The sequence below is a fragment of the Podarcis tiliguerta genome (genome assembly GCF_965153285.1).
Source record: "Podarcis tiliguerta genome assembly, chromosome: 14".
NCBI classification, from domain to species: Eukaryota; Metazoa; Chordata; class Lepidosauria; order Squamata; family Lacertidae; genus Podarcis; species Podarcis tiliguerta.
This window is the reverse complement of record NC_139547.1, coordinates 16545220-16571815: the sequence shown is the minus strand read 5'-3', so window position 1 is coordinate 16571815 and position 26596 is coordinate 16545220. Positions and strand designations below refer to the sequence as shown.

General features: G+C 46.1%; 1 protein-coding gene across 3 annotated transcripts in view; it reads right to left on the bottom strand.

The window, feature by feature from the left end:
• ADAMTSL3 (ADAMTS like 3) overlaps window positions 1-26596 on the bottom strand; it is a 291781-nt gene that overhangs the window by 118977 nt on the left and 146208 nt on the right. For all 3 annotated transcript variants that reach the window (XM_083411788.1, XM_083411787.1, XM_083411789.1), the window contains one exon: window positions 13949-14075. In XM_083411788.1, coding sequence (XP_083267914.1) covers window positions 13949-14075 — 127 coding nt within the window. The remainder of the gene's footprint in view (window positions 1-13948; window positions 14076-26596) is intronic.

The following is a 26596-nucleotide window of genomic DNA, read 5'->3' as shown; positions in this document are numbered from 1 at the left end:
TCTTTCTGGCTGCTGTCAGCGACTCCCACGGCCGGTTGCCCAGAAACGTACAAAGACAAGGAGATGTTTCTTACCGTCCACTTTTTATTCAGTATTTACAGAGGGAGGCTATAGAACCCAGCCTCTTGGATAATGGCGTTGTCCCGAGTGAATCTCCACCCCCTTCCCCATCTCTTCCGCTTCCTCATTGACCAGTCTCATCATCTCCTCTACGGGTGCTGGTAAGTGCCCTCTGTCTTTGAGCTCTTTGCTCTCCTACTTTCAAGGCTCGCCAGGTTCGGGGTGTGTGTGTCTGGAATGCTTTCTAAAGACACTGTGTCCATCAGTTGTCACCCTCCTGTTGCTTCCTCTCCATCCTCCTCCTCTCCCATTATTTCTTAACTTTCCCCCTCATCCACCTCTGAGCTGTGATCTCCCTCAACCCCCTGTTGTAATTCTAAACTGTATTCCTCCTCCCTGGAAGGGTCAAGCTGAGGAGCCAGTCTCCACCATTCCTCTTCTGCCCAGTCCCTGACACCATCCATCTCCCATTCTCACACATAAACCCAAGGCATTTTTCAGCCAAAACTCTCTGGAACTCAGATGGGCGCTATTGCTATTATAAGAGAACATGGGAGGCATTCTAAAAAAATGCAGTGCTTTTTTATTTAAAGAAAAATAGCACTGCATAAACCTCATAGATAAGAACATACGAAGAACCTACCAGATCAGATCATCCCATCTAGCCCAACATCCTGTTCTCAAAGCGGCAGCCCAGATGCCTGTGGGAAACTCTAAGGTTCACAAGAGCACCAGAAATTGCTTCCAGAAACTGGTATTCAGAAGCACTACTGCCTCTGATTGTGGAGGTAGAATATAGCCATCATGCCTAGCAGTCATTGATAACCTTGAATCTGTCCAACGCTCAAGACTCTGAGGGCAGAACAAAACAAGATGGAGAGCCTCTTGCAGCTCAGCCCCACCCCTGTTCATAGAGTTGCTGTCTGTGGGTTTGAGTGTTGGAATACACCTGGGAAGACCCAGATACAAATCACCACTCAGGTGAGGAGTGAGCCAGTCACTATCTCTCAGCCTAAACTACCTGATACGCTTGCTAAGATGACGGACAAGGCATTTTGCATTCGACCTTCATCTGTAATGTTTTATTTTGGTATTTTGCAATGTTCCACCCGATCCTTCCAGTCAGGTTGTGAACTGTGCTGAGATTTTATATAGATAGATGATAAGATAGATAGATAGATATACAGATAATCTCAGTATAAAATTGAGTTAAACAAAGAAATGTACTGTCACATGTAGTCAGTGTTCCAACACCAAAAGGTGTCTTATTCAGACCATTGAGCTATCCAGCTCAGTATTTTCTACACTGACTGGCAACAACTTTCCACAGTTTTGGGGCAACTTTCCAAGGAAATGCCAGAGACTGGACCTGAGGCCTTCTACATGCAGTGCAGATGCACTGCAATATAATAATAATAATTTATTACTTATACCCCGCTCATCCGTCTGGGTTTCCCCTGCTACTCTGGGAGGCTTCCAACAAGATATTCAAAACACAATAAAACATCAAACATTAAAAACTTCCCTAAACAGGGCTGACTTCAGATGTCTTCTAGAAGTCAGATAATTGCTTATTTCCTTGACATCTGGTGGGAGGGCGTTCCACAGGGCGGGTGCCACTACCAAGAAGGCCCTCTGCCTGGTTCCCTGCAACCTCACTTCCTGCGATGAGGGAACTGCCAGAAGACCCTTGGCGCTGGACCTCAGTGTCTGGGCAGAATGATGGGGGTGGAGATGCTCCTTCAGGTATACAGGACCGAGGCCGTTTAGGGCTTTAAAGGTCAGCACTGAGGTCCAGCTTGGAAACGTACTGGGAGCCAATGTAGGTCTTTCAGGTCTCAGCAGCCATTCCCAGTCACCAGTCTAGCTGCCGCATTCTGGAATACTGTATTTTTCCATCTATAAGACTCCCCCATGTATAAGACTATTTTTCTATTTTTGCGGAAACGACCAATTGCCAGTCCACCCTTGGCACTATCCGTGTATAAGATGCCCTCTAATTTTTGACATTCTTTTTTAGGAAAAACGAAGCCAAGTCTTATACACAGAAAAATACGGTAATTGTTTCTGGGTCACCTTCAAAGGTAGCCCCATGCATTTATTTTTTTTAAATAATATTTATTAGAGATTTAATAGTTACAAAAAAGAAACAAAAGAAAAAAGAAACAATACAAAATTTGACAAACAATACATCAAAAAATAAAAACAAAAACAAAACAATACATCAAAACCACTAGAAAAATAAAAACATTTAAAAAAACACCTCCCATATTTCCATATCTTTACCTTTCATTTACTTGTTTCATCAACCTCCTCACACCTCCCTTTTTTGTATTCTAGTTCAATTAACTATTTCAGCAAATCCTTTCCCTCTTTTGCAATTTTTTGTTCTATAATTTATCTTAACACAATTTAACTTCAAATTTTCCACTTCAACCCATTAACAATCAGTTTTTACTTAATTCTTTATAACTTTTCTGCTAAAACCATATAACTTCATTCCAGCATTAAAAGGTAGCCCCATGTAGAGCACATTGCAGTAGTCCAGCTGCAGTCAAACCATTTGCAGAAACTCAAAAAACCTGCACACCCTATTCAATTAGAAACAACTGTGGCACAAATATATATGCCAGAGCTATACTATCTGGGAACCTGGAAACTGCAGGCAGCCCACCAGCTCTGTGCGGCAAGTGGGGTCTCCCCTCTCCCCTCCCCACAAAAAGGTTGCCGTGTGGAGTGCTTCTGTTTATGGCTCCAGCCCGCCAGAGAGTTATGTGCAATGCAGGCACTGTAAATGGCTGCAATAGTCTGGAGAAGAGTGGGGGCCTGTCTCTCTTTCCTTTGTTGTCGCCTCTCCCCGGCTTGCAATGCATACCCCAGCACATGGGCTGAGAAAGGGGGAAGAGAGGTGTTTAATGCCAGGAGTTCCCTGCCTCAGACACTCTCTCCTCTCCCCTACGGAAGGTCTCCTGGGATCGTGGGCACGCCGCCAATTCACAAGCAGCGATGTACGTTTTGGAAACCTGATGGTACTACCAAAGAGTTAAAAAGCCAGCACATTCCAAAGTTTTTTTTTGGGGGGGGGGGAATGAAGTCATTAAATTCTAAAACCAGCAAGACAGATCTCAGGAAATAAAAAAGGACTTATGGGTCATTAGACAGATAAAATCCATCTTAGCCTGGTGCCACATCATTCAACAGAAAGAAATACCAGAGCTTGCAGCTTATTCTCATCGAATGCCGGTATCGCCAAGCAAAATCTCCAAAATTCTGGAGAAGGGACTCAGGTGAGACCACAGAGGTAGAAGAAACAGCCCGAACACAGTAAGCCGTTTCTGCCCACGACGGAATGCAATATTGTTCCGTTCCCTTATGATACTCATTAGGGCATCGGCTTTCAGCCATAAACACTTGACTGGTTTGAGGCAAACGTCCAGAAGATCCTCTTGAAACCTTTAAACAACGAGTTGATTTGTGAGATAGCTGCTAAAATAATTTCAAATGTTTCTTTTCCATACAGGAGAGATATGATAGAGAGGGAGACTCCCTCTCTATAAGACATCTGGAAAGAAAACGCTGCTGCTTATTGACCTGTAACTGCTTTAGGAAATTGCTTAGAAAAGGGATTTCTAAACTCAAAATGCTTTTAATTTACCAGAAAAATAGTAATCACATTTTTATCTATTTACCTGTTCTTTCATTCTCCCTTTCTCTCTCTCATCCGGCTGCATCACTGCTAGCGTAAAGACAATAGCTTTAAAACTTCCTTGCAATTTACAGAAAAGAAGCACAAATCAATTTTTGTGCTTAAAACTCACACACAACTGTGTTGAGTTTCCACCACAGGGGTCAGCAAACTTTTTCAGCAGGGGGGCCGGTCCACTGTCCCTCAGACCTTGTGAGGGCCCGGACTATATTTTTCTTTTAAAAAATGAACAAATTCCTATGCACCACAAATAACCCAGAGATGCATTTTAAATAAAAGGACACATTCTACTCATGTAAAAACACGCTGATTCCTGGACCATCCGTGGTCCATATTTAGAAGGTGATTGGGCCGGATCCGGCACCCGGGCCTTAGTTTGCCTACCCATGTTCCACCACCTCCACTTCTCCTTTCCCCTCCCCTCCGACCACTTCCACGCATTCTCTCCCACCACATCCCAACTCTCCATTTTTCCTGCCTTCGTTTTTCTGCTGCTAATGCAGCACTGGCAATCTTTCCCTCCTCTTCTCTGAGGAAAAAAATTCATTTTTCTCTTTGGAGGGTCCTTCCTCAGAGCAAGGCACTCAGCATGAAGGTGGGCCAGGATAGTGCCTGTAGCACTGCTTTGATTCAGTGGCTAATTTTGTTTAGTAACATCACATTTCTAGTGATGGGATTTCTGCCAGCGCAAACACTTTCCCAGGCCACTTCACCCAGAATGCTGGGTGATATCTGGTTTTCAACATCGTGATGTATCATCAGCTAAACATTGCAATCTTTTTTTTCTTTACAGCATTGGACTTTCATTTCACTTCCAGGCACATCCACAACTGAGCGACCTTTCGGCTTTGGCCCAGCCGCTTCATCAGCTCTGAATCTACTTGTACTTGTCCTCCACTCTTCCTCAGTAGCCTGTAGGACGCCTTCCAACCTAAGGGGCTCATCTTCCAGTGTCATAACTTTTATATGCCTGTTGTTTTTGTCCATGGAGTTTTCTTGGCAGGGATACTGGAGTGGCTTGCCGGTTCTTCTCCAGTTGGATCACGTTTAGTCAAAACTCTCCAGTATGACCTGTCATGGGTGGCCACACATGGCATAGCTCATAGCTTCTCTGAGTTATTCAAGCCCCTTTGCTTTTGGATTATGGTGCTGGGGGAGACTCTTGAGAGTCCCATGGACTGCAAGAAGATAAAACCTATCCATTCTGAAGGAAATCAGCCCTGAGTGCTCACTGGAAGGACAGATCCTGAAACTGAGGCTCCAATACTTTGGCCACCTCATGAGAAGAGAAGACTCCCTCGAAAAGACCCTGATGTTGGGAAAGATGGAGGGCACAAGAAGAAGGAGACGGCAGAGGAAGAGATGGTTGGACAGTGTTCTCGAAGCTACCAGCATGAGTTTGACCAAACTGCGGGAGGCAGTGGAAATCAGGAGTGCCTGGCGTGCTCCGGTCCATGGGGTCATGAAGAAGAAGAAGAGTTTGGATTTGATATCCCGCTTTATCACTACCCTAAGGAGTCTCAAAGCGGCTAACGTTCTCCTTTTCCTTCCTCCTCCACAACAAACACTCTGTGAGGTGAGTGAGGCTGAGAGACTTCAAAGAAGTGTGACTAGGCCAAGGTCACCCAGCAGCTGCACGTGGAGAAGCGGGGAAGCGAACCCGGTTCACCAGATTACGAGACTACTGCTCTTAACCACTACACCACACTGGCTCTCATGAAGAGTCGGACGCAACTAAATGACTAAACAACCACAAAACATTGCAATATACCATTATATCACGATGTCTGAAATAAGGGTAGAGCTAAGTAGAGGCTTTGGCTGGCTTCACGATTTCTCCTGAAGCGTGATTTCTGGTGCCTGCTCTTGTAATTTGATGCACCCAGCCAGAGGCAGGGGAGAGAAGAGCTGGCAGTTGATAGGAGCTGCAGAAATGGAGAGAGCCATTGGCTGACTTCATGGCTTTTCCCACATTGAGACTTTTGCATAACACACACACACCATGATCCAAGATATATTGCCAGGTCAAAAATGATGAAATTTTTATCACTATATGGGATTCAAAACAGTTTTGCATGACATATCACGCAACTCATGTGGGAAGGGATGTCAACTGGGGTCTGCAGAGTGGTCACTGCCACTATCTTTCTCTGTCTTGCTCCAGGCAAACTTTTGGGACTTGGGTGGGGGAAGAGCAGGTAGGGGGCGGCAGCGGCTACCCACATTTTTGACATGAGGGCCTTCCTGAAGATGGAAAAATCTGTCCATTTTGGTTTCTCTCCTTTTCTCATTTTTTTTCCATATTAAATTCAGATCTCTACAATTCCACATTAGTTAGCATTTTTTGTCCACCTCCTAATTTTAGTGCAAATTTCTCCTGCTATACACATTTTGTATGCAAGTTTGCCTAATATATGTGTTCCTGCAAGCAATTTCACCCAATACAGTGCATTTTGTATGCTCCTTGCACTAACGTAAGCATCTTTATGCACACTTAACCCCAGTAAATACAGTGGTACCTTGGGTTACAGACGCTTCAGGGTACAGATTCTGCTAACCCAGAAATTGTACCTTGGGTTAAGAACTTTGCTTCAGGATGAGAACTGAAATTGTGCTCTGGCAGCGCGACAGCAGCGGGAGGCCCCATTAGCTAAAGTGGCGCTTCAGGTTAAGAACAGTTTCAGGTTAAGAACAGACCTCCGGAACGAATTAAGTACTTAACCTGAGGTACCACTGTACATTTCGTACATTTTACCTGACTGCAGAACTGCATTGCAAAGAATGGAGAAGTGGAGATTTCAAAGGATGACTGTGTTCCAGTTTGCCTAAGTTTCACAAAGTTTCAATTTGGTAAGATGCCTTTCAATGCAAACTGAATGAAATTTGTCCTCCACCCCTAGCGCTGCTCGGGTCGAAAATTGCTCATGAGCAACTAAATAGGGATGTTAACTTTTACAACATATCTAGTGCAAAGCACATGCGCTGCCTCTCTTATTGCTTCCTCGAAGAATCTAGAATGAATCCAGAACTATTTTGCATATGAGCACTTGTATATGGGGAACGTTCATGGGGCATGACCGGATGTGAATGAAGACCTTGTTTTCCCTAAGGGCGGACGGACATAGCTATTGACAGATTTCTCCAGTGTGTTTGCATTAGGACATTCAGAGAAGAACTGAAACCATGTCAAGAACTCTGGACAACAATCTACAAATCCTTGTTCAGTTCTTGTCTGCATCAAGAATGGAATATTTTCGTATTATGTTTTGCCAGTCACTAAAACAGGAGAAAAATCAGAGAGAGGGGGGGGGGAGGAGTTCAGCCCTAAAAGCTTTCCAGTAGACAGAATTGATATTGATGCTGATGGGAGTTCCATGCACATAAGGCCTAAGATATTCCACTTTCCCAGAGGTCAGGCAGGTTTTACAACTTATTACACTTTCTTTTTGAATATCATCAGTCAAATGCTTGATCATTTCCCCAGAAAGTTGGGGGGGGGGGAGGGTTGGGGCTTGACAACTTACTGGCAGCGTTGCCGTTCTAAAAAGGCAATCAGACTATTAGGCTGACAGCTTGCTTCCTATGTTCAAAGCAGCTACTTTTGTGCCGTTTGACCTCACAATTTCAGCAAAACGCCCGCTATTCGGTACTTCACCTATTATGGCTGCGAACCAATTCAGGAACCATGCACGTTAACCATAAACTCAGGTGCTGAGTTACGCTGGCTACGTGTAGCCAAACGGGACCAACGAGAAAGCAGAGCAAATGATCAGCATGCTCAGGAAAATGCCAAGGTTTGCAGAAGTTAAAATAATAATAAGGGAGAGGCGGCAGAACCCAGTCCAATGGCAAGGGTGGGGATGGAAGGGACATAGATGGGAATGAGAGTGGCAGTGGGATGAAGTATCCTGGTGAAAGGCATGGCTGGCTGGAAGCCTGAAGCGGAGTACAGTGGTACCTTGCAAGACGAAAAACTCGCAAGACGAAAGAGTTTTTTGTTTTTTGAGTTGCTTCGCAAGACAAATTTCCCTATGGGCTTGCTTTGCAAGACGAAAAAGTCTTGCGCCTTTTTCTTAAAACTGTCAATGCATTCCTATGGGAAACCGTCAATGCATTTCCTATGGGAAACCGTGCTTCGCAAGACGAAAAATTCACAAGACGAAAAAACTCGCGGAACGAATTAATTTCGTATTGCGAGGCACCACTGTACTCCATATCCCAAAGTTTTGTTTCAGGCCCCACTGGTTTTGATTTGATTAATTACCTCTTGCGATCTGTATTTGCCTAAACAATTAATTAAGTCAAAGCAATCTGAATCTGTTTTGATTTGCAATGTGCTTTTGAGACGCTGAAGTGATGCAAGGGGGTTAGAATTACAGTAATACCTCTGGTTATGAACGCTTACGCACGCTTCGGGTTACGAGCTCCGCTAACCCAGAAGTAGATGCTCCTGGTTGCGAATGCTACCCTGGGATGCGAGCGGAAGTCATGTATTAGAGGCGTGCGCGCAGTGGGAAACCCCATTAGCGAAACCGCGCCTCAGGTTAAGAAAGGGTTCAAGTTGAGAACGGACCTCTGGAACAAATTAAGTTTGTAACCAGAGGTACCACTGTAACCGCTTGTTAAAAGGAAAGGCAATATTTTGTATTTTCTTTTGCAGCTCCTGTTACAGTCAACCGCCAGGACTACAGAAGTACAGTGCTAGAAACTCAGATAGATAAGGACCCCTGAGCGTTAGGTCTAGTTGTGGCCGACTCTGGGGTTGCGGTGCTCATCTCGCTTTATTGGCCGAGGGAGCCAGAGAACAGCTCCCGGGTTATGTAGCCAGCATGACTAAGCCGCTTCTGGCGAACTAGAGCAGCACACGGAAACGCCGTTTACCTTCCTGCCGGAGCGGTACCTATTTATCTACTTTCACTTTGACATGCTTTTGAACTGCTAGATTGGCAGGAGCAAGGACCGAGCAACGGGAGCACACCCCGTAGCGGGGATTTGAACCGCCAACCTTCTGATCGACAAGTCCTAGGCTCTGTGGTTTAACCCACAGCGCCACCAATGTCCCATCAGATATATAAACTAGGCGCCAAATGGGTCCTTAAACCAAGGTTACAGTCACCAAAACAGAATGTCAAGTCACCATTTTGGGGAAGGACAGCTCTGAAGTCTTACTTTTTCAAATGACGGACAGACTGTGGTGATTATCAGGTGAACATCCGGCTAGTTCAGATGAAAACCTGAGCTAGGTGAAGAACTTTGGGTCCAAGCTTTCTTCTCAACCCTGCCTCTCACCTTGTCCTTTGGACCTGGCTTCTGGCTTGCTCTACAACTTCCTCCTCCTAGTTCCTGGCACACCTCAAGCTTAGCCCTGGCACAATGCCTTGTGGTCATGCTCCTTTGCCGTAGCTACTTGGCAAGACATCCGTAAGAGCTGCAAATGTTATACACACCTCAGCTGATGTGGTATCACTAAGAGAAACTATGTTTTCCCATTCCTTTCACTCTAGGGACCATTTCGCTAAACAACTTCCATATGCTATATGAGCAACAGTGGGGGGGGGGCGTGGGGGGCGCAATGTTTTGCTTTTTAAAAAAAACCTATGCACCGCAACAGTGACAAAGAACGACTTATGTAAAATACGATTTTAGGCGATGTAATGCTTACATGCATTGTAGAGTCACACCTTTCCGCCCAAAGAATGAAATGAAAGATTTAGGCAGGACTCCATCTCGAAACCCCACTGAAGTGGAATGATGAGGAAACCGTGTAACCGTGGCTTTGATCCAAAGAACATCAAGACCAGTGGGAGTCTGCAATGCGCCGTTTTGCGCCGAGATTCAGAGGGGGATCAGGCCCTCAATAAAGCCAACCATTTCTCAAAGCTTTGTTTGAAGCCCCCATTCCTGGCAACGGTTCAACGTCTCAATAAAATCGCAGCACACTTAGAAACGAGCAAGAAGCTGAGTTTCTTGGTGAGATGCTGTCTCAAGCCAAACTCCAGCTGCTTCCACCTCACAACAGGAGCCTCAGTACTCTCTGGCCTTGAATCAGATTGGCTGCCTCCTCTCCGATCTGCACAAGTTTCTCCTCCCTTGCAACCACACAGGGCCATGTGCATTCTGTCTGCCCTCTAGGCCATGGGTAGGCAAACTAAGGCCCCAGGGCCGGATCCAGCCCAATCGCCTTCTAAATCCGGCCTGTGGACAGTCTGGGAATCAGCGTGTTTTTACATGAGTAGAATGTGTCCTTTTATTTAAAATGCATCTCTGGGTTATTTGCGGGGCCTGTCTTGTGTTTTTACATGAGTAGAATGTGTGCTTTTATTTAAAATGCATCTCTGGGTTATTTGTGGGGCATAGGAATTCGTTCATTCCCCACCCCCACCCCCCAAAAAAATAGTCCGGCCCCCCACAAGGTCTGAGAGACACTGGACCAGCCCCCTGCTGAAAAAGTTTGCTGACCCCTGCTCCAGGCAATCCAATGGCTAAGCTGAAGAAGTGCAGTCAGAATAAATTATGCAAATCCAGTCAATAAATTGATTTATTATCCGTACTCAATCTGCTTCTAAGGGTCAAGTTTCCAAAAAATCTTTCTGACTGTCTTTGCAAATAATTAGGAAATAGACATATCAGAGACTGGAAACAGATCAAGGTTGAAAATGAAGTTATTGCAACTACTTGGGTGAGCAGTTGTTCAGAGGATAGTAAACATTGTCTCCAACTGACCACAAAAACCATTCTTCTTCCACTTTGTGGCAACAAAAAAGTGTGTAAGGTAGTAATGTTTTTTTTAATATATAAGTTTGTAACTTTCATGGACACTATCTACAAGGCTGGGGTGTATTATTCTTCCATTTCCCTCTAAGTGTTTCACATACATTATCTCAGTAAACATCAGGAGCAGCCATCACAGGAGGGCAACGCCACAGAGCTGCTGAAATATACTCAGAGTCGCAAAGTGATTTCATGCTCTTTATTCAGCTCATAGTGGTGAGGAGGAATGAATGAAAGTCCCCTCAAAGTATCTGCTTTATATACATTATTTACACAATGGGCTGCACATGATTGGCTAATTCCGGAATTCTACTGTAAGCCAATCAGGTTGTGGATTCACTTCTGTCTGGAGCATGATTGGGTGGTTCCTGCCAACCAATCATACTGCTGCATTGTTCTAGGACCAATCAGACTGCTGCATTTGGATCCTATTGTTCTAGGACCAATCAGACTGCTGCATTTGGATCCTATTGTTCTAGGACCAATCAGACTGCTGCAGTTTAGATCCTATTCAACTCAGTACATAACAGCTGCCCTCCAAACGTTTTCATGGCTGCTGCTGACTTGTATCTCTGGTGGCAGGGAAGGGGGGTCATGAGGCCAGGGTTCTGTGGGTGCATGGATGGGAGCACCAGGTTGACTCCACTGGTGCAGCCACACAGCCCTCAGGCTCCTCTGCCCAGGTAAGCAGCCTTATTATCACCCCCTTGCACCTGCTGCTTCCGATAAACATTATAACAACCTTGTAAGGTTAGCATAGCATAATCTAATCAAATCTTTATTGCTAGGGATTATGACCAGCAATAAAGAAGCAAAATAAGGAGCACACAAAACACATATCCTAATTGTATATGGTAGGATAAAATAAAATAAATTTAAATAAAATAAAATAAAAATGCTGCATTATTTTTTTAAAAAATGGACACAAACATTTTAAAACTTGAAGTCGCAAAATTGCAAAATGTCTTGGGTCAGTTCCTGTTGGGTTCTGCTTGCTGCAGTGCAATATTTTGTTAGGAAAACATTCTTTGAGGAACAGATAAAAGTTCCTGGAAGCTTTAAGAGGGTTCCAGAATTTTCTTTAGTGTGAAGGAGTGGCACTCTAGGCTTGATTGGCGTCCGCTGGAGGTGCAAATAAAGGGAGGAAGTTGCAGGCTGCAATTTCTGCACGAGGAAAGCACACGGACACACCGTCAGCACGCATGCTGACAACAAGGTTGGAAGTAAGACAATGTGTGCTGCTGATACTGTCTGTTTTGCTGTGTCAGGATTGTTAATTACTGGACTGAGATTACACCATGCTGGAGAGATAAAGAAGGAATGTAAATAGCTTGTATAGAATAGTAACAGAAACGCTTGTGCAATCAGTCAAGCAATAAAGCAGCTCTTGACTGTGAATTTGAGCATGACTTCTGTTCTTGTCCTCTGCCTCCGGGGAAAACTCTTGCTACAAACAGTAAGAAGTGGTTTTACCGAGGTGCCACCACACAAGCAAGAAAGCTCAGCAGAAGTGTGTGGGCAGTAACCTCTGCCAGTGTGGTGTAGTGGTAAAGAGCGGTGGACTCGTAATCTGGTGAACCAAGTTCGCTTCCCGCTCCTCCACATGCAGCTGCTGGGTGATCTTGGGCTAGTCACACTTCTCTGAAGTCTCTCAGCCCCACTCACCTCACAGAGTGTTTGTTGCAGGGGAGGAAGGGAAAGGAGAATGTGAGCCGCTTTGAGACTCCCTAGGGTAGTGATAAAGCGGGATATCAAATCCAAACAACAACAACAACTCATCCTCCTCCTGGCAGAGGATGTCAGGGCCGGGGGCAAGATGGTGGGGTGGGAGCAGGAACGGAGGTCCAGAAGCCAGGAGTCCAAAAGCCAGGAGTCTGAGGGTCAGAGAACTGGGAGTCAAGAAGCCAAGGGTCCGAGGGTCAGGAAGCAAGGAGTCATGAAGTCAAGGGTCCGAGGATCAAGAAGCAAGGAGTCACAAAGTCAGGGGTCCGAGGATCAAGAAGCAAAGAGTCATGAAGTCAGGGGTCCGAGGATCAAGAAGCAAGGCAGGGAATGTGTTGCTGTTGCAAAGAGCCGAAGGGAAAACGCTGACCTTATATCCCTTCCTGGCACTTGCCACCAGGTGCTGTGAGTTACCAATCAGCCTCCCCTGTGTGGCCGCGCCTTTCCTCTTCAGAACAAACTTAGGAAGGCCCCAGTCCTGCAAAGTCCTATTGTCACAGGGCCTGGCTCCTGCACACACACCTGACAACCTCCAATATATTTGGCCACACTGAGAGTGACAGATGCATGCTGGTCTGAGAAGAGACAAAATGCATCTGATTGTCCTGGCAGATTTAATAAAAGAGTATCATTTAGCACTCTCTCTCTCACTCACTCTCTCTCTCTCTCTCACACACACACAGCAGATGGGGATGACTGAATAAAAGATGAAACTGCGGAAAAAAAGAAGGTAGTAGCTGGCTTTGGTTACCCTATGGATGAGCTAAATGTTGAACCAGGCATGGTGGCAGCTGGTCAGGCCCAGACTTGGGAATGCTGCAAGTCATCCAGCCTTTAAGCCACTCCTGCCTCACCTTCCCTCTGCTCAACACTCACACCTTTCTTCAGCATCCAGACTTCTCACATTTTGTGGAGACAAAAAGGAAAACAAACAACGGCAGAAGCCTCTCAAAATCTGGTGCTGCACACATGGATGTCATGATAATATAACGGCTTTCATCCTGTTCAACGGTACCTCTGCTTGTATCCCAGACCCATCTTATGTCCACTTCTATCTCATTTTAAATTTTGCTGGAGAAATACTATTGGGTAAGGGGATGCAGGTGGCGCTGTGCCGATCAGAAGGTTGGCGGTTCGAATCCCCGCGACGGGGTGAGCGCCCGTTGCTCGGTCCCTGCTCCTGCCAACCTAGCAGTTCAAAAGCACGTCAAAGTGCAAGTAGATAAATAGGTACCGCTCCGGCGGGAAGGTCAACGGTGTTTCCGTGCGCTGCTCTGGTTCGCCAGAAATGGCTTAGTCATGCTGGCCACATGACCCGGAAGCTGTATGCCAGCTCCCTCGGCCAATAAAGCGAGTTGAGTGCCGCAACCCCAGAGTCGGTCACGACTGGACCTAATGGTCAGGGATCCCTTTACCTTTACCTTTTAAGAGGGACCCTGCAGAAAAATGTTGCATCAGGTTCCATCTAGCCAGCCACAAGCTGTTCCAGGATATCCCATCCCATACACAAATATTGTTTCACATTACCCGCCATCTTCCGCATCAGAATCCTGCAGCCACCAAGCACGCTCAGTTGTCATGTGCTGCTCCAGCGCCAGATCCTGCAGAATAAGGCTGAGCAGGAGCTGCAGAACCAGAAAGCTCCTACACTGGGGGTTAGAGGATTAGAATGAACGATAATTAACTTACTTTTCTCTGGCGAAAGGTGTGTCTTAGTTTGCCCCCTCACCAGCCTGCACGTCGAGCCATCTCCTGCACAGACCCCACAGTTGTCCTCTTTGGCGTTACTCCCGAGTTGCCGATCACAGCCAACCGCCTGCCAATGTCAACAGGACAGTCAGAAAAAAAGGGCAAAGTTGTTACAGGCCTTCCCTCAGTTTCTTTAATGAAATAGTAATAATGTTATCTCACTGAAAAATTGAAATTGCAGTATTAAAAAAAAAGAGGAATCAGATTTGCATGTGTGTGTGTGTGTGTAAGCACGTACTATATCTAACCACAAAAGCAAATAACAGCACTTCACACAAGCTTGCACACACACACACACACACACACACACACACTGCCTTTCTGCCAAGGCACCCATGGCGGTTTACAATTTTAAACTACTAAAACAAGTGATATAAAATGTAAGTCGGCTGGGCAGAGGGAGGAGGGGACAGTCTAGCAGGAGAAAGCCTTGACGTTTTCTCCTGCTTCATTTTTTCTCTGGTCGAACCAGGGTCGTCGTCTTCTTCTCATGCACACACACAAACATGTGTGTTTGTGTAAAATAATTGTTTTAATTTAAACAGAAGTCCCAGACTACTCGCCATAACAGGCAAGCCAGTGAGTGGGTGACCCTGAGTGTGCCTACTCAGTTTAATTGTTTAATTGATAGCCATGTTCAAATATATAAAAGGATGTCATATAGAGGAGGGAGAAAGGTTGTTTTCTGCTGCTCCAGAGAAGCGGACACGGAGCAATGGATCCAAACTACAAGAAAGAAGATTCCACCTAAACATTAGGAAGAACTTCCTGACAGTAAGGGCTGTTTGACAGTGGAATTTGCTGCCAAGGAGTGTGGTGGAGTCTCCTTCTTTGGAGGTCTTTAAGCAGAGGCTTGACAACCATATGTCAGGAGTGCTCTGATGGTGTTTCCTGCTTGGCAGGGGGTTGGACTCGATGGCCCTTGTGGTCTCTTCCAACTCTATGATTCTATGATTCTAATTCTCATGTGCTAACTGCAGATGGGAAACCTCAGAAGTCTTGCCCCTCTCTTATTAGCCCTCTGTATCTTTCTGCTGGACTTTAGACAGAGCAGGCCTTCGAAAACAGAACTGCCCTCTGACAGCCTTCAAGCCGTTTAGCATATAAATGATGTATATATAAATAAACAATAAAAAGTAATAGCGCATCCTATGTAACGTGGCTGCTCTATAGGTTTCGTCCTCCTTCGTTCAAAAGTGCGTCTTGATTCTCACATCTGAGCGGGGTGGGGATGATGACTTTAAAACAACTATTCTCACGATAGCAGTCAAACCTATTTTGGTATTCATGTCTCAGAAATATGGGGATTTCTTGTAAGCTGAATGCTATTCCCTCCAATGTAACTCTGAAGATATCTGTAACTCTGTTGTTTAGAGTTGCCTTTCATCACTTACTAACTTCAGAGGCAAGAAAAGCATTAGAATAACCTTAGTTCCCCATCCAAGCAGAATCCTGGCTTCAGATCAAGAATTAAGAACCCTTGGCTGGCTGCAAATCACAGTCCCATCACATACTCCCTTCCGTGGTACCAGTTTATTCAGTAATTTTACCTTTTTGGAAAACATAAGTGTACCAATTATTTTAAATTGAATTTTACTGAACTTTTTCAGACACCACAAACTAATTATATAAACAAAGCACAGCATATTGGGGGGGGGGGGGAGACCATTTGCTAGATGTGTGGGCCATTAAAATGCTTTTCTGAGCAGTTGTTAGTATCTCATTTTTGTATGATCTTACTAGTGAATCCCAATCTCCCTTGCTAACCATCCAGAAATGCATTTGCTCAGCCTACAAGGCCATTAACAGTGTCAAACACAAATTAAAAGTACAGATCATACAATCACCATAAAATGAAATTTCCATCGGGAAAACTTTTAATGGCTTTATCGATAAGCATGAATCCCTTTTACAAATCATGGCTTTTTTGTTTTGCAAATATCTTTCCTCAGCTTGCTGGCTGCTGCATTTTGCAGCTCTGCTTGGGCAGCTAAGCTAACCATACATGAGACATTCTTCTGATTTATCCTAGACTGCTTAGGGAGTAAACGCCTTTGATTTTCAATGGGGGAAATTATAAACAATTAAGCTTATGATGAATAACATTCTACATGAAATGCAGAACTGCCGAGCTACATCCAGCGTTCTCTATTGAACCGGTGAGTTTTAATGGTGCACATAATTTCATTTATGAAGCATCTCCTATGAAGCACCTCGAAGCGATTTCACAATACAATTCAAAACCAGTGCTATTTTTCTAGAAAAAGACGTGCTGGGACACACCATGGTCGCTCCCCCCCCCCCATTGTTCTCTTATAATGGCAATGGCGCCCACCTGAAAGGTGCCGGAACTGAGTTCCGATGAGTTCCAGCTGGAAAAATAGCCCTGTACAATCCATGTACAAGACAGGTGCACACATACTAACCAATTAAAACATAAACCCAAATATTAGGCTAACATTTTAGATCTGCAATGTTCTTTCCTACAAAAAGGTACCAAATCTCGGATATACACTGCCCTTGACACGTCTCATGACTCAGAGTAATGAGGAGCACGTCAATGTATTGAGGAAAGATTGAACGGGACTGTGAAGTGTAAGAGCCATGTGGAAAGGGGCAGAGTTCAGCCAGAGATCCACTGGGTCGCCCTAAGCATAGCTCACTGCTTCAGCGCTTTCTTAACAATACTACCTAACCAAATTGAGGGTTCAGAGTGCTTCACATACATAATCTCAGTCATTACAGCCATCCTATAATGTAGGATGCGGGACGAGGGTTGCCCTGTGGGTTAAACCACAGAGCCTAGGACTTGCCGATCAGAAGGTCGGCCGTTCGAATCCCCGCAACGGGATGAGCTCCCGTTGCTCAGTCCCTGCTCCAGCCAACCTAGCAGTTCAAAAGCACGTCAAAGTGCAGGTAGATAAATAGGTACCGCTTTGGCGGGAAGGTAAACGGTGTTTCCATGTGCTGCTCTGGTTCGCCAGAAGTGGCTTTGTCATGCTGGCCACATGACCTGGAAGCTGTATGCCGGCTCCCTCGGCCAATAAAGCGAGATGACCGCAGCAACCCCAGAGTCGGTCACGACTGGATCTTATGGTCAGGGGTCCCTTTACCTTTATAAAGTGGGTCACTGTTAGGTTTCCTCAGGTGGCAGGCTGATGTCAGGGAAACAATGACTGGTCTATGGCCACCTAGTGAGATTTGAACTGCAGAACTGTTGGCGCATAGCACACATACTTTACCCTTCACGCTACGCCAGTATACATGACATTACAGCAACAGCATTGCGAGCCTGGAGCTGTCCATCGAAACACCAATACTGCACAAAAACAACCCTCCTATATTTCAGCGAAGCCTAGGTTCATTCTGTTCCCACTTAAGTCAATGGGAGCCTTGCCATCAATTTAGCGACAGCAAGATTGGCAAGAAGAAAACAGACCCTAAGCCTAAACAGCCTGCAGTGACAGACTGTGTGTTACCGCAACAATGCAGCCTTTGCAGTGTGTGGCACAGAGCACAACAATTATGGGAACACAGCATTTCCCTTCCCCGTTCCACAGCATCTTGGAAAGGGTTTTCTGTGCACACATGACATTCATTACTGGAGGACGAGCGAATGAATATTCACAGCAAAGGGAGAGGCCACCAACATTCCAATATGGAATTTCCACACTTCCTTGAAAAGCGAAACCTCCCATTGCTTAGGCCAAGGTTGACTCGCTCGGTAGGAGTTTTATCGCAGCTTTTGCCTGTTACGTTATCAAGGAGAGGCCACTGAATTTCAGGTTAAGAGAAAGGTAAGCAAGCACACTTTAGTGACAAACTATAGGATTCTGCTAGATGAGGAATTCTGAATAACTCCAAAGTCTGCAAAGTTCTAGATATTCCACAATTAATTGTCGCACGGCCAGTTTCCTTCATCACTAGCTTTCTTGCCTTTGAACTTGCGAATGGGCTTTGAAATATTTCTATGAAATGAGTTGTGCAATTAGTTGCGTGATCACCAAATGAACCTCCAGATTCTTGTTTTTGAAAATAAAAACGCTCCTTTCAAACCGATCGTTTTCTACATGAGGCATAGTGGCTGGATTATGTTTAGTCCCAAGATTCTTTGGAGGACGCCTATATAAAACCTTTCTTCTAGGGGCCTTCTCACGCATTCTGAGAGTGTTTTTCAAGGAGTCTGGAAAGCCTGCTGCCAAAGAGATAAACATCTGCAAAGAGGGATTCAAAAAATCACTTTCCTACTTTTCTGCTAGGAGAAGAAGCACAGCACTTTCCCACTCGGAAAAACAGCTTTCCCAGGGTATCAAAATTACTTTCTTCTTCAAACTAGCTACGAAACATCCAAAGGAAAAGGAGGAGGAGGTGAATTTCTTGGGGACTGTGTTTACAGTGGAAGAGCTACATACAAGGTGTGATGGAGATCCTTGACAAAGTGACCTCTGGTGTCCCCTTGCCTCTCACTGGGCCCTCGTGAGCTTACCTGACTTAGGCCTAGTCGACCACAGACAGTGCCCTAGGGATAGAGGGGATATGATGTCCTCTTGCCATTGGGCAGCTTCTGGCCAGTCGTCAAGGATTGCCCCGTGTTGAATGCATTGCAGTAATCTATCCAGGAGATTATTACAGCATAGATAAGGGCTTCCTCAAACTCGACCCTCCAGATGTTTTGAGACTACAATTCCCATCATCCCTGACCACTGGTCCTGCTAGCTAGGTGTGATGGCCTGGGGCTCGGGCTCGGAATTAGAGGAGTCTCAGTCTGCACCGGATCCTTTGCCTCAGGCATCATCTGAACCAAGTCTGGGGCCTGGGCCTGAAGAGTCCCAGTCTGCACAGGTTCCCCTGCAACAAACACCAGCTGGGCCGAGTCAGGGGCCTGAGCCTGCCCTGGCTCCAGATGTGGGAATTACCTCGTTGCCTTCAGCTGGGCCATCACTTACAGCTGCTCCACTACCGGTTGGGTCAGGGGAGGCTGAGGCAGCCCCTGAGTCTAGTAGCCCACCGACATCTCCCGAGCTGCAGAGACTAAGGTCTGAGAGAAGGAGAGACCTGAGTACTCACAGGAGGAGTGCTAGCCTTTGGGCAAAACGGGGAGGTGAGTTACTGGGGGATCACGACAGGCCGTTACCCCGACAAAGATAGAAGGCTGTCAGACCCTGCCCCAGGTTGTGGGAGCAACTTTGCTGTGTGCTAGATCCTGCCTGAGATCCTGTACCTGTCTGCCTGGTTTCCTGCCTCGTGTCCTGCCTTGGTCCTGTCAGACTAACTCCTAGTGGAACCTTCGGATTCTGTACCGGACCTGGACCGCAGTTCTCGGGTTACCCCCAGGCCCAGCACACTAGGGATCATGGGAGTTGTAGGCCAAAAACATCTGGAGGCCCGAGTTTGAGGAAGTCTGGCGTAGATCACTGAGGCCAAAGCCTCTCAGTGCAGAAATGGCGGGAGCTAGCAAATCAACCTGAGCTGGGTGTGAGCATGCTTGCCACCAAGTCCCCCACCAATATCCCAGCTTATTCTGAAACTGTTAAGCACAGTTTCCCAGCTCAAGTGAAATATTACTGAATTTAATCGAAGACTTTGGTTTGTTTGCTGGTTTGCACGAAGGAGCTCTGTGTGCAGGGCAAAAGGCTTATTCACATTCCATCTTATTCCAGCGAATGCTCAAGAAGGACTGCACTTAACCAGCAGTTCATCAAGTATCCTAATTTAGGAAATTAGCCACTTTCCAATCCACACACTAACTGAGATACTAACAAATTCCCCAATGCTAACGTTATTCACAGGTCCACTTCTTTCCTTCCTTCTTACTATAAAGATAACCAGAAAAAAAGTCTTAGAACTTTGAGTATTAAGACAAAGTGCTGGTGAACCTTTTCTAAAGTGTTCAGACACATCCCTTTTCCATTAAAAAATGGAGCTGATGGGAGATGTAGTCCAGCAACATCTGGCGGACAAAGCCTCCACATCCCTGATGTGGAAGCAACCATAGTGGACTGCTTATCTCTCCGGGACAAGCCATTAGGACAAGGCTGTGGTCCAGGATCTGTCTTGACTCCCATTTTTATTTTATTTTTGACCTCCTAAAGATAATATTAGCATGTGAAAGAAACTGGAGATTGAACACTTCCCACAAATACCACTAACAGAGTGCATTATACAGAGCGATGTAATCCTACCCTTTTGAGTGCGAAGAAAATGTTAAGCTTTGTTTATCTACACAGAATTCCAAAATACTGGCTTAAGCTCTGCACAATGCTCCCTTCGTGTGCCGTATCTGAGTAACTTATTCATTGTACTGATTAATGTAAGCGGCTGTGCCAAAGATCCTGGGAAGCTGCTAATTACGGGCCAAACTCAGGGACAGGGTTGGTATTATAAGTTATGGCGAGGAAGCCAAGCTCAGGCAACAAATCTGGGGTACTGCAAAGGGCAGCAAATTCTTCACATTTATATGCGTTATCATCTTTATTTACATTTTATTAATTTTAGCAGTAAGTGAAAATAAATTTTAAATGGTTGATCCTAAGTATCTTAATGTATACATGTGTTTGCACACACACACACACTTAATTTCCCAACCTGCTTCTCTCTCTCCTTCAGTGCAGCACTTTAAATCTTCCCTAAACCACCCAATAAAAAAAATTATGGCGGTTTTATTTTTTAACAATAAAGGAACTTTACACATTCAGCCACCGTTCATCCTTTCACACATGCAATGAAAAGATAACCATTACATAAGCAGGTAAGCCTGAATGAATGGAGGGGGGAAAGCAAGAGGGGAAAGGTAAAGGAGGAAAACACAGGAGAAAAATAGGCAGGGGGAGCACAATTCAAAGTGTTGGTGCTGACCTTTAAAGCCCTAAACAGCCTCAGCCCAGTATACCTGAAGGGGCGTCTCCACCCCCATCATTCAGCCCAGACACTGAGGTCCAGCTCCGAGGGCCTTCTGGCGGTTCCCTCCCTGCGAGAAGCGAGATTACAGGGAACCAGGCAGAGGTGGTGCCCACCCTGTGGAACACCCTCCCATCAGATGTCAAAGGAAAAAACAACTACCAGACTTTTAGACAACATCTGAAAGGTGCCCTGTTTAGGGAAGCTTTTAATATCTGAAGGGCTATTGTATTTTAATATTTTGTTGGAAGCTGCCCAGAGTGGCTGGGGAAACCCAGCCAGATGGGCGGGGTATAAATAATAAATTTATTATTATTATTATTATTATTATTATTATTATTATTATTACCATAGATTCCGGCGTATTAGGCAAAATTGGGGGGTCGACTTATACGCCCAGTCGCCTAATAAGCGGCAGCTTCTCTGGGGAGCGGCAGCGGGTGGCGGGCTCCACGCCGGGAGGAAGCCACCCAGCAAAGCCGGCTTAGCATCACTGGGCATTTGCCGGGCGGCTTCCTCCCGGTGCGGAGCCCGCTGTGCACTGCCGCTGCCCAGCGAATCCATACCCGACTCTAAGACGACCCCTGACATTTTAGAGGATTTTCCGGGGTTAAAAAGTCATCTTATATGCCGTAATCTATGGTATTATTATTATTATTATTTCCCAGCATCTGCAGGTCGAGGTGGGAATGCCCTGTCTGAAACCTGGGAGAGCTGCTGCCAGTAAGTGTTAACAATGCTAATCTAGATGGGCAGCTGCTCTGACACTAAATAAGGCCAGCTTCATATGTTCCTGTCTGCCTTCTTTATAAGGCTTTTCTGTGCTACATGCCATTTTTTTGTTACGGGAAGCCCAATTAAAATGTGGACAGCTTTTAAGTCATGCGTCAGTGCTGTCAGTGTGCAGCATTTTTCTTTATCATGCTGGTCCGCTCCACACAGCAATGCAGTAAGTTGCCGTTTCCCTGTTAATCATGCTTCCTTGATCAGGTGTTTTGTAACTGGACTTAAATTTGAAATGTCTTATTTTTGTGTTTTGTAATCCTCTACCAACGCTTTGAAGTCAGGTTGTAAACCCTTCTGAGATATGTACAGAAATGAGTTGAACCAATAATAAATGCACTGGAAGTGAGCAGTGTATCAAAGTTCCCCTTTTGGTACTGGGTGAGCCTGGATGAACGCATGTGAACCTGACCATACAAGATCTTCTTGTGGTCCCCTCTTCTTCTTCACCTTAAGGGGTGTATACACATACAGGTAAATACACTCACAGATGGATCCAGGAACAGTGAACTTGTATTTGCAACCTCTTCTTCTTCTAGATTCACTGCTAAGATCACTGTGTGCATATGTGGTTGGAGAAGACACAGAAGAACAGAACCCTTTAACTCCACAGATGGAGTTAATGAACACTCAGACATTAAGTGATGGGCAGGGCATAGCTGCTAATAGTGTTACAAAGGAGCCAGGGGCCTGTCCCTCTCTCTGTCAAGCTGTGGCAAGAGCACATGGGATCTCAGACACGCACACAGGGTCTGTGTCCTTTGGAGAATGGAAGACACGGCGGAGACTGTCATGCAGTCTGTTCACATATTTACACCTTCCGTCTGCATGGAGGAGGTCCCGATCTTACAACATGGCCCAAAGCACTGCAGGCAGTCCTTCCTTCTCCCTAGTCAAGATGGATCTCAGCCTTTCTTCCTCTTTCATCTTCCCAGAAGCCCTCTCCCAGAGCAGCTACCCTGGCAACCTTCCAAATCTTCAATCTGAGGTCACACCTGGTGCAAGAAATTCCATTATCTTGTTAATGACCCACAATGGCTCTCTTAACAGCCCTAGTTTGGCCAGGCTACCCAGGAATTTCTTTGCAGCGTTGCAGCCCTTCATATCACAAATAACACAAAACCCTAGCATTTTTTAATGTTAGTGTTTAGAGGGACACCCCCCCTCCAGTTCTGTAACAAGAGTTTCGTAGATAAGATGCCCCCCAAGATACATCGCCGTTACTTGTTTTTTCCAGATCATTATGTCATGCCCAGCCCCAATCACATGCCAGGCATGGAAGCCTTGGAGGACAAACTGGGCACCCCAAAGGTCAACAGCCTTGAGGAGCAGCCAGAGCCCTCTGAGTCCACTGCTCAGGATCCTAGTGAAGAATGCCGAGGGAGCTCTGGAATACCCAAGGAAGAACCTCTGGAAATGTCAGAGGAGGTGGAGCCTCTCTTCCAGACTTCAAGAGCACCAGGGCAAAAAGGTCAGAGAGTGATGGCACTGTATCGCAGGATTTCCCAAACTTGGGTCTCCAGCAGTTTTTGGACTACAATTCCCATCATCCTTGACCACCGGTGCTGCTAGCTAGGGATGATGGAAGTTGTTGTCCAAAATCAGCTGGAGACCCAAGTTTGGGAACCCTTGATCTATTGGCTCAGGGTCGGGGGGGGGCTACATGTGAGTAGCAATTTTTCACAAGTAAACAATCCTTCATGGACAGCAGCAGTGGTTAGGATGTGGTTTAGGAATCCAGGGTATATAAAGTCTCCTTCTTGAGCTTTCTAGTTGCTGGAAACATCACAGATCTTAGGCTTCTTGGTACCTTGTTCCTTGTTCCCGACTCCAGTTCTTCCTCCTTGCTGCGTTATACCTTCTGGAATACCCCATGATACCGAGTGTTCCTTGATACTGTTTCTTGACCTTATTTCTGGATCCAGGTTTAACCTTCACACATCCCCTGTGTTTGACCTTGGTTTGTTTGGACTGCGCTGTACCACCAACCCTGTCTCTACTCGTATTTTGGCGAGAAGCAGAAATTTCTGGGGCTGTGACAGCCCCAGAGACACACCCACCCAGCCCATGGAGTGTGACAATAACTTGTATAAGTCTTGCAACTTTGGGACGACAACTAATATCACAGACCCTTTTACTTGACAAGGCCACTCTTCTCTTTGAAATAGTGGAGGAACTGCGGTCAACCTTTGAGAGGGGAAAAACCCCATAATGACAGAGCATATACCACTGGAAAAGCACACTGCTATTACCAGTTGGAGGCTGACCAACATGGAATTTTACAAAACTGTAGTTGATCCATTTGTGGCTAGAAGATCCACAGTACTGAGGTCTGTCTGGCCAGGACCAAGTGCATTTGAGTTATACTGTCGGTCTTGGCAATGTTGGAAAGGTATGGTTTATTAGCATTTGGTGTGCTGTACACTTCCACAGATATAAATACGCATTATATTTTATTTTTCATTTTTCTTTCAGATAATGCATAGATTTGGGAAGCTTGGATTCACTCATTGCATGGGGGTAGGTGGTGATGAGGACACACCTGACCATATTGCCTCCTATTAGGAGGAGGGCAATGACTCTGTGGCACTGAAAACACTCCTATTCATTGCTCCAGCAAAGTACAATGGACCATGCTGGCTGTTTTATAGATAGGCGTCATGATGTTCAACACTCCATTGTACTTATGTGTTTAGAAACGCTGCAGTTTGTGAGGCAGTGAATACAGGTGTTTTCCCTGGTACTCATTGGTAGTGTTCAAATTCCTCCATTTCTTGTGGGAAGATGGCACTTCTGGAACTGCCAGATGAAGCCTCATGGTGGAAGCCTGGATTAGGCCTGGGCGATATTATCAATATATCACCCAGGACTGGTATGAGGAGCAGACCACGATGTCGGCTTCACCCAATGGTGTATCGCTGGTGAAACCGCCACCACTTCTGAGTCCCTCTGCTTGCGACTGCCTCCAGAGCACGTTGAGAGCAGAGGAACTCGGGAGCGGTGGCGGTCTCACCAGTGATATATCGCTGAGTGAAGCCAACATCTCACTCTGCCCTCATACAACGCAGAGGGAGAAAACAGCTGCATCAGCAAGGCATCCATACAGTTTGTTCCCTCGCTCTGCATCTTTAAAGAAGAAGAGAAGTTTGGATTTGATATCCCGCTTTATCACTACCCGAAGGAGTCTCAAAGTGGCTAACATTCTCCTTTCCCTTCCTCCCCCACAACAAACACTCTGAGAGGTGAGTGGGGCTGAGAGACTTCAAAGAAGTGTGACTAGCCCAAGGTCACCCAGCAGCTGCATGTGGAGGAGCGGGGAAGCGAACCCGGTTCCCCAGATTACAAGTCTACTGCTCTTAACCACTACACCACACTGGCTCGGCTGAGGAGTGTGCAGTTGCCACTCCCCTCGGCCGAGCAGTTGTTAAAGAATGGGTAGGCAAACTAAGGCCTGGGGGCCAGATCCGGCCCAGCTGCCTTCTAAATCTGGCCTGCAGACGATCTGGGAATCAACGTGTTTTTACATGAGTAGAATGTGTCCTTTTATTTAAAATGCATCTCTGGGATATTTGTGGGGCATAGGAATTCGTTCATTTCCCTCCCCCCTCAAAATATAGTCCGGTCCCCCACAAGGTCTGAGGGACAGTGGACCGCCCCCCTGCTGAAAAAGTTTGCTGACCCCTGAGTTAAAGGATCCCCCAGCCCAGCAGAGCCACACAAAGGATCCCTGCTGCTCTCCCTGCCCCGTGGGAGGATGCCTGTATAAAACTTTGAAACGATTACTCAGCAACATCACAGGGTTTTTTATAAGATGAGAACTGAGCCACAGTTCATACTTCTACCAGACCATCACCCAGGTAATAAACACGATACCTGGATGACCAAATGAAAAGTATATTTAGTTTATTCTTCAACTGTAGTACAGTTTTGTTTACTTGTGAATAAAAAGGGAGACCCAGAAATCCAAGCAGATTGTCTTTCCCCCCTTCTTGCTAATTTGGGAGTCATTCACATTAATACTGACGTGCAGCTGTAACTTTTTAAGGAGTGGGCCCACGATTTACTCTAGCTGGACCACACATCATACATTTAAAGCATTCTTACACCACTTTTAACAGTCATGGGTTCCTCCCACAGAATCATGGGAACTGTAGCTGGCTAAGGTGCTGGGAACAGTAACTTTGTTTGGGGTAAAGACTCTCCTCCCTGGAAGGGAGAGGAGTGGTTGTGGGCGGGAGCCCGAGCTCCGCCCCTTGCAGGGGGCAGCCGCCCCCTGCTCTCCCTGTTGCCTGGCTGGCGCCCCGCCCACTGACCGGCTCCCAATCGGGAGCCGGCGGGGGGCGTGCCCAGGTAACTTTAAGTTACCACGCCAGCCCTCGCCCCGGCCTCATTTTCTCGTCGCCCGCCGAGAGTCACCCACCCTCCACTCCCTTCAGCTTAGGGTCTTGACCTTGCTATGGACCTTAGGTTGGTCGCCCTGGTTAGGCGGGGGGCCTGGTAGGAGTTTTTCCACATGGCATTAGGCCATCTGGTTTTTTCGCCTGCCTCGTAGCAATCGTCACAACTTTCGTGGTATTGGTGGGTAGGTTAGGCATTGGATTATTGTGTTGTGGTGTGTCGGAAGGCTAGGTGTGGCCATCGCCTACGCCTTCAATTTTGGGTATTCCGTTAAAGGAATCCGGCAGTCGTGTATTCTGTCCGATGCCTGCTTGGCGGGAGGCCATGGTACGACCCCCGGTGGCATCAGGGGAGAGCCTATAGTTGTATTATCATCAACAGGCTCCGCCTACTGGTGGTTCAACCCCTGTGGTGGACATCCAATGCCTAAGCCAATACCTTCTCACTGCTGTAACCAATAAAGTTGTGGCCTTTTCATGCCCATAAACCATATATCACGTGTCCTGGTGT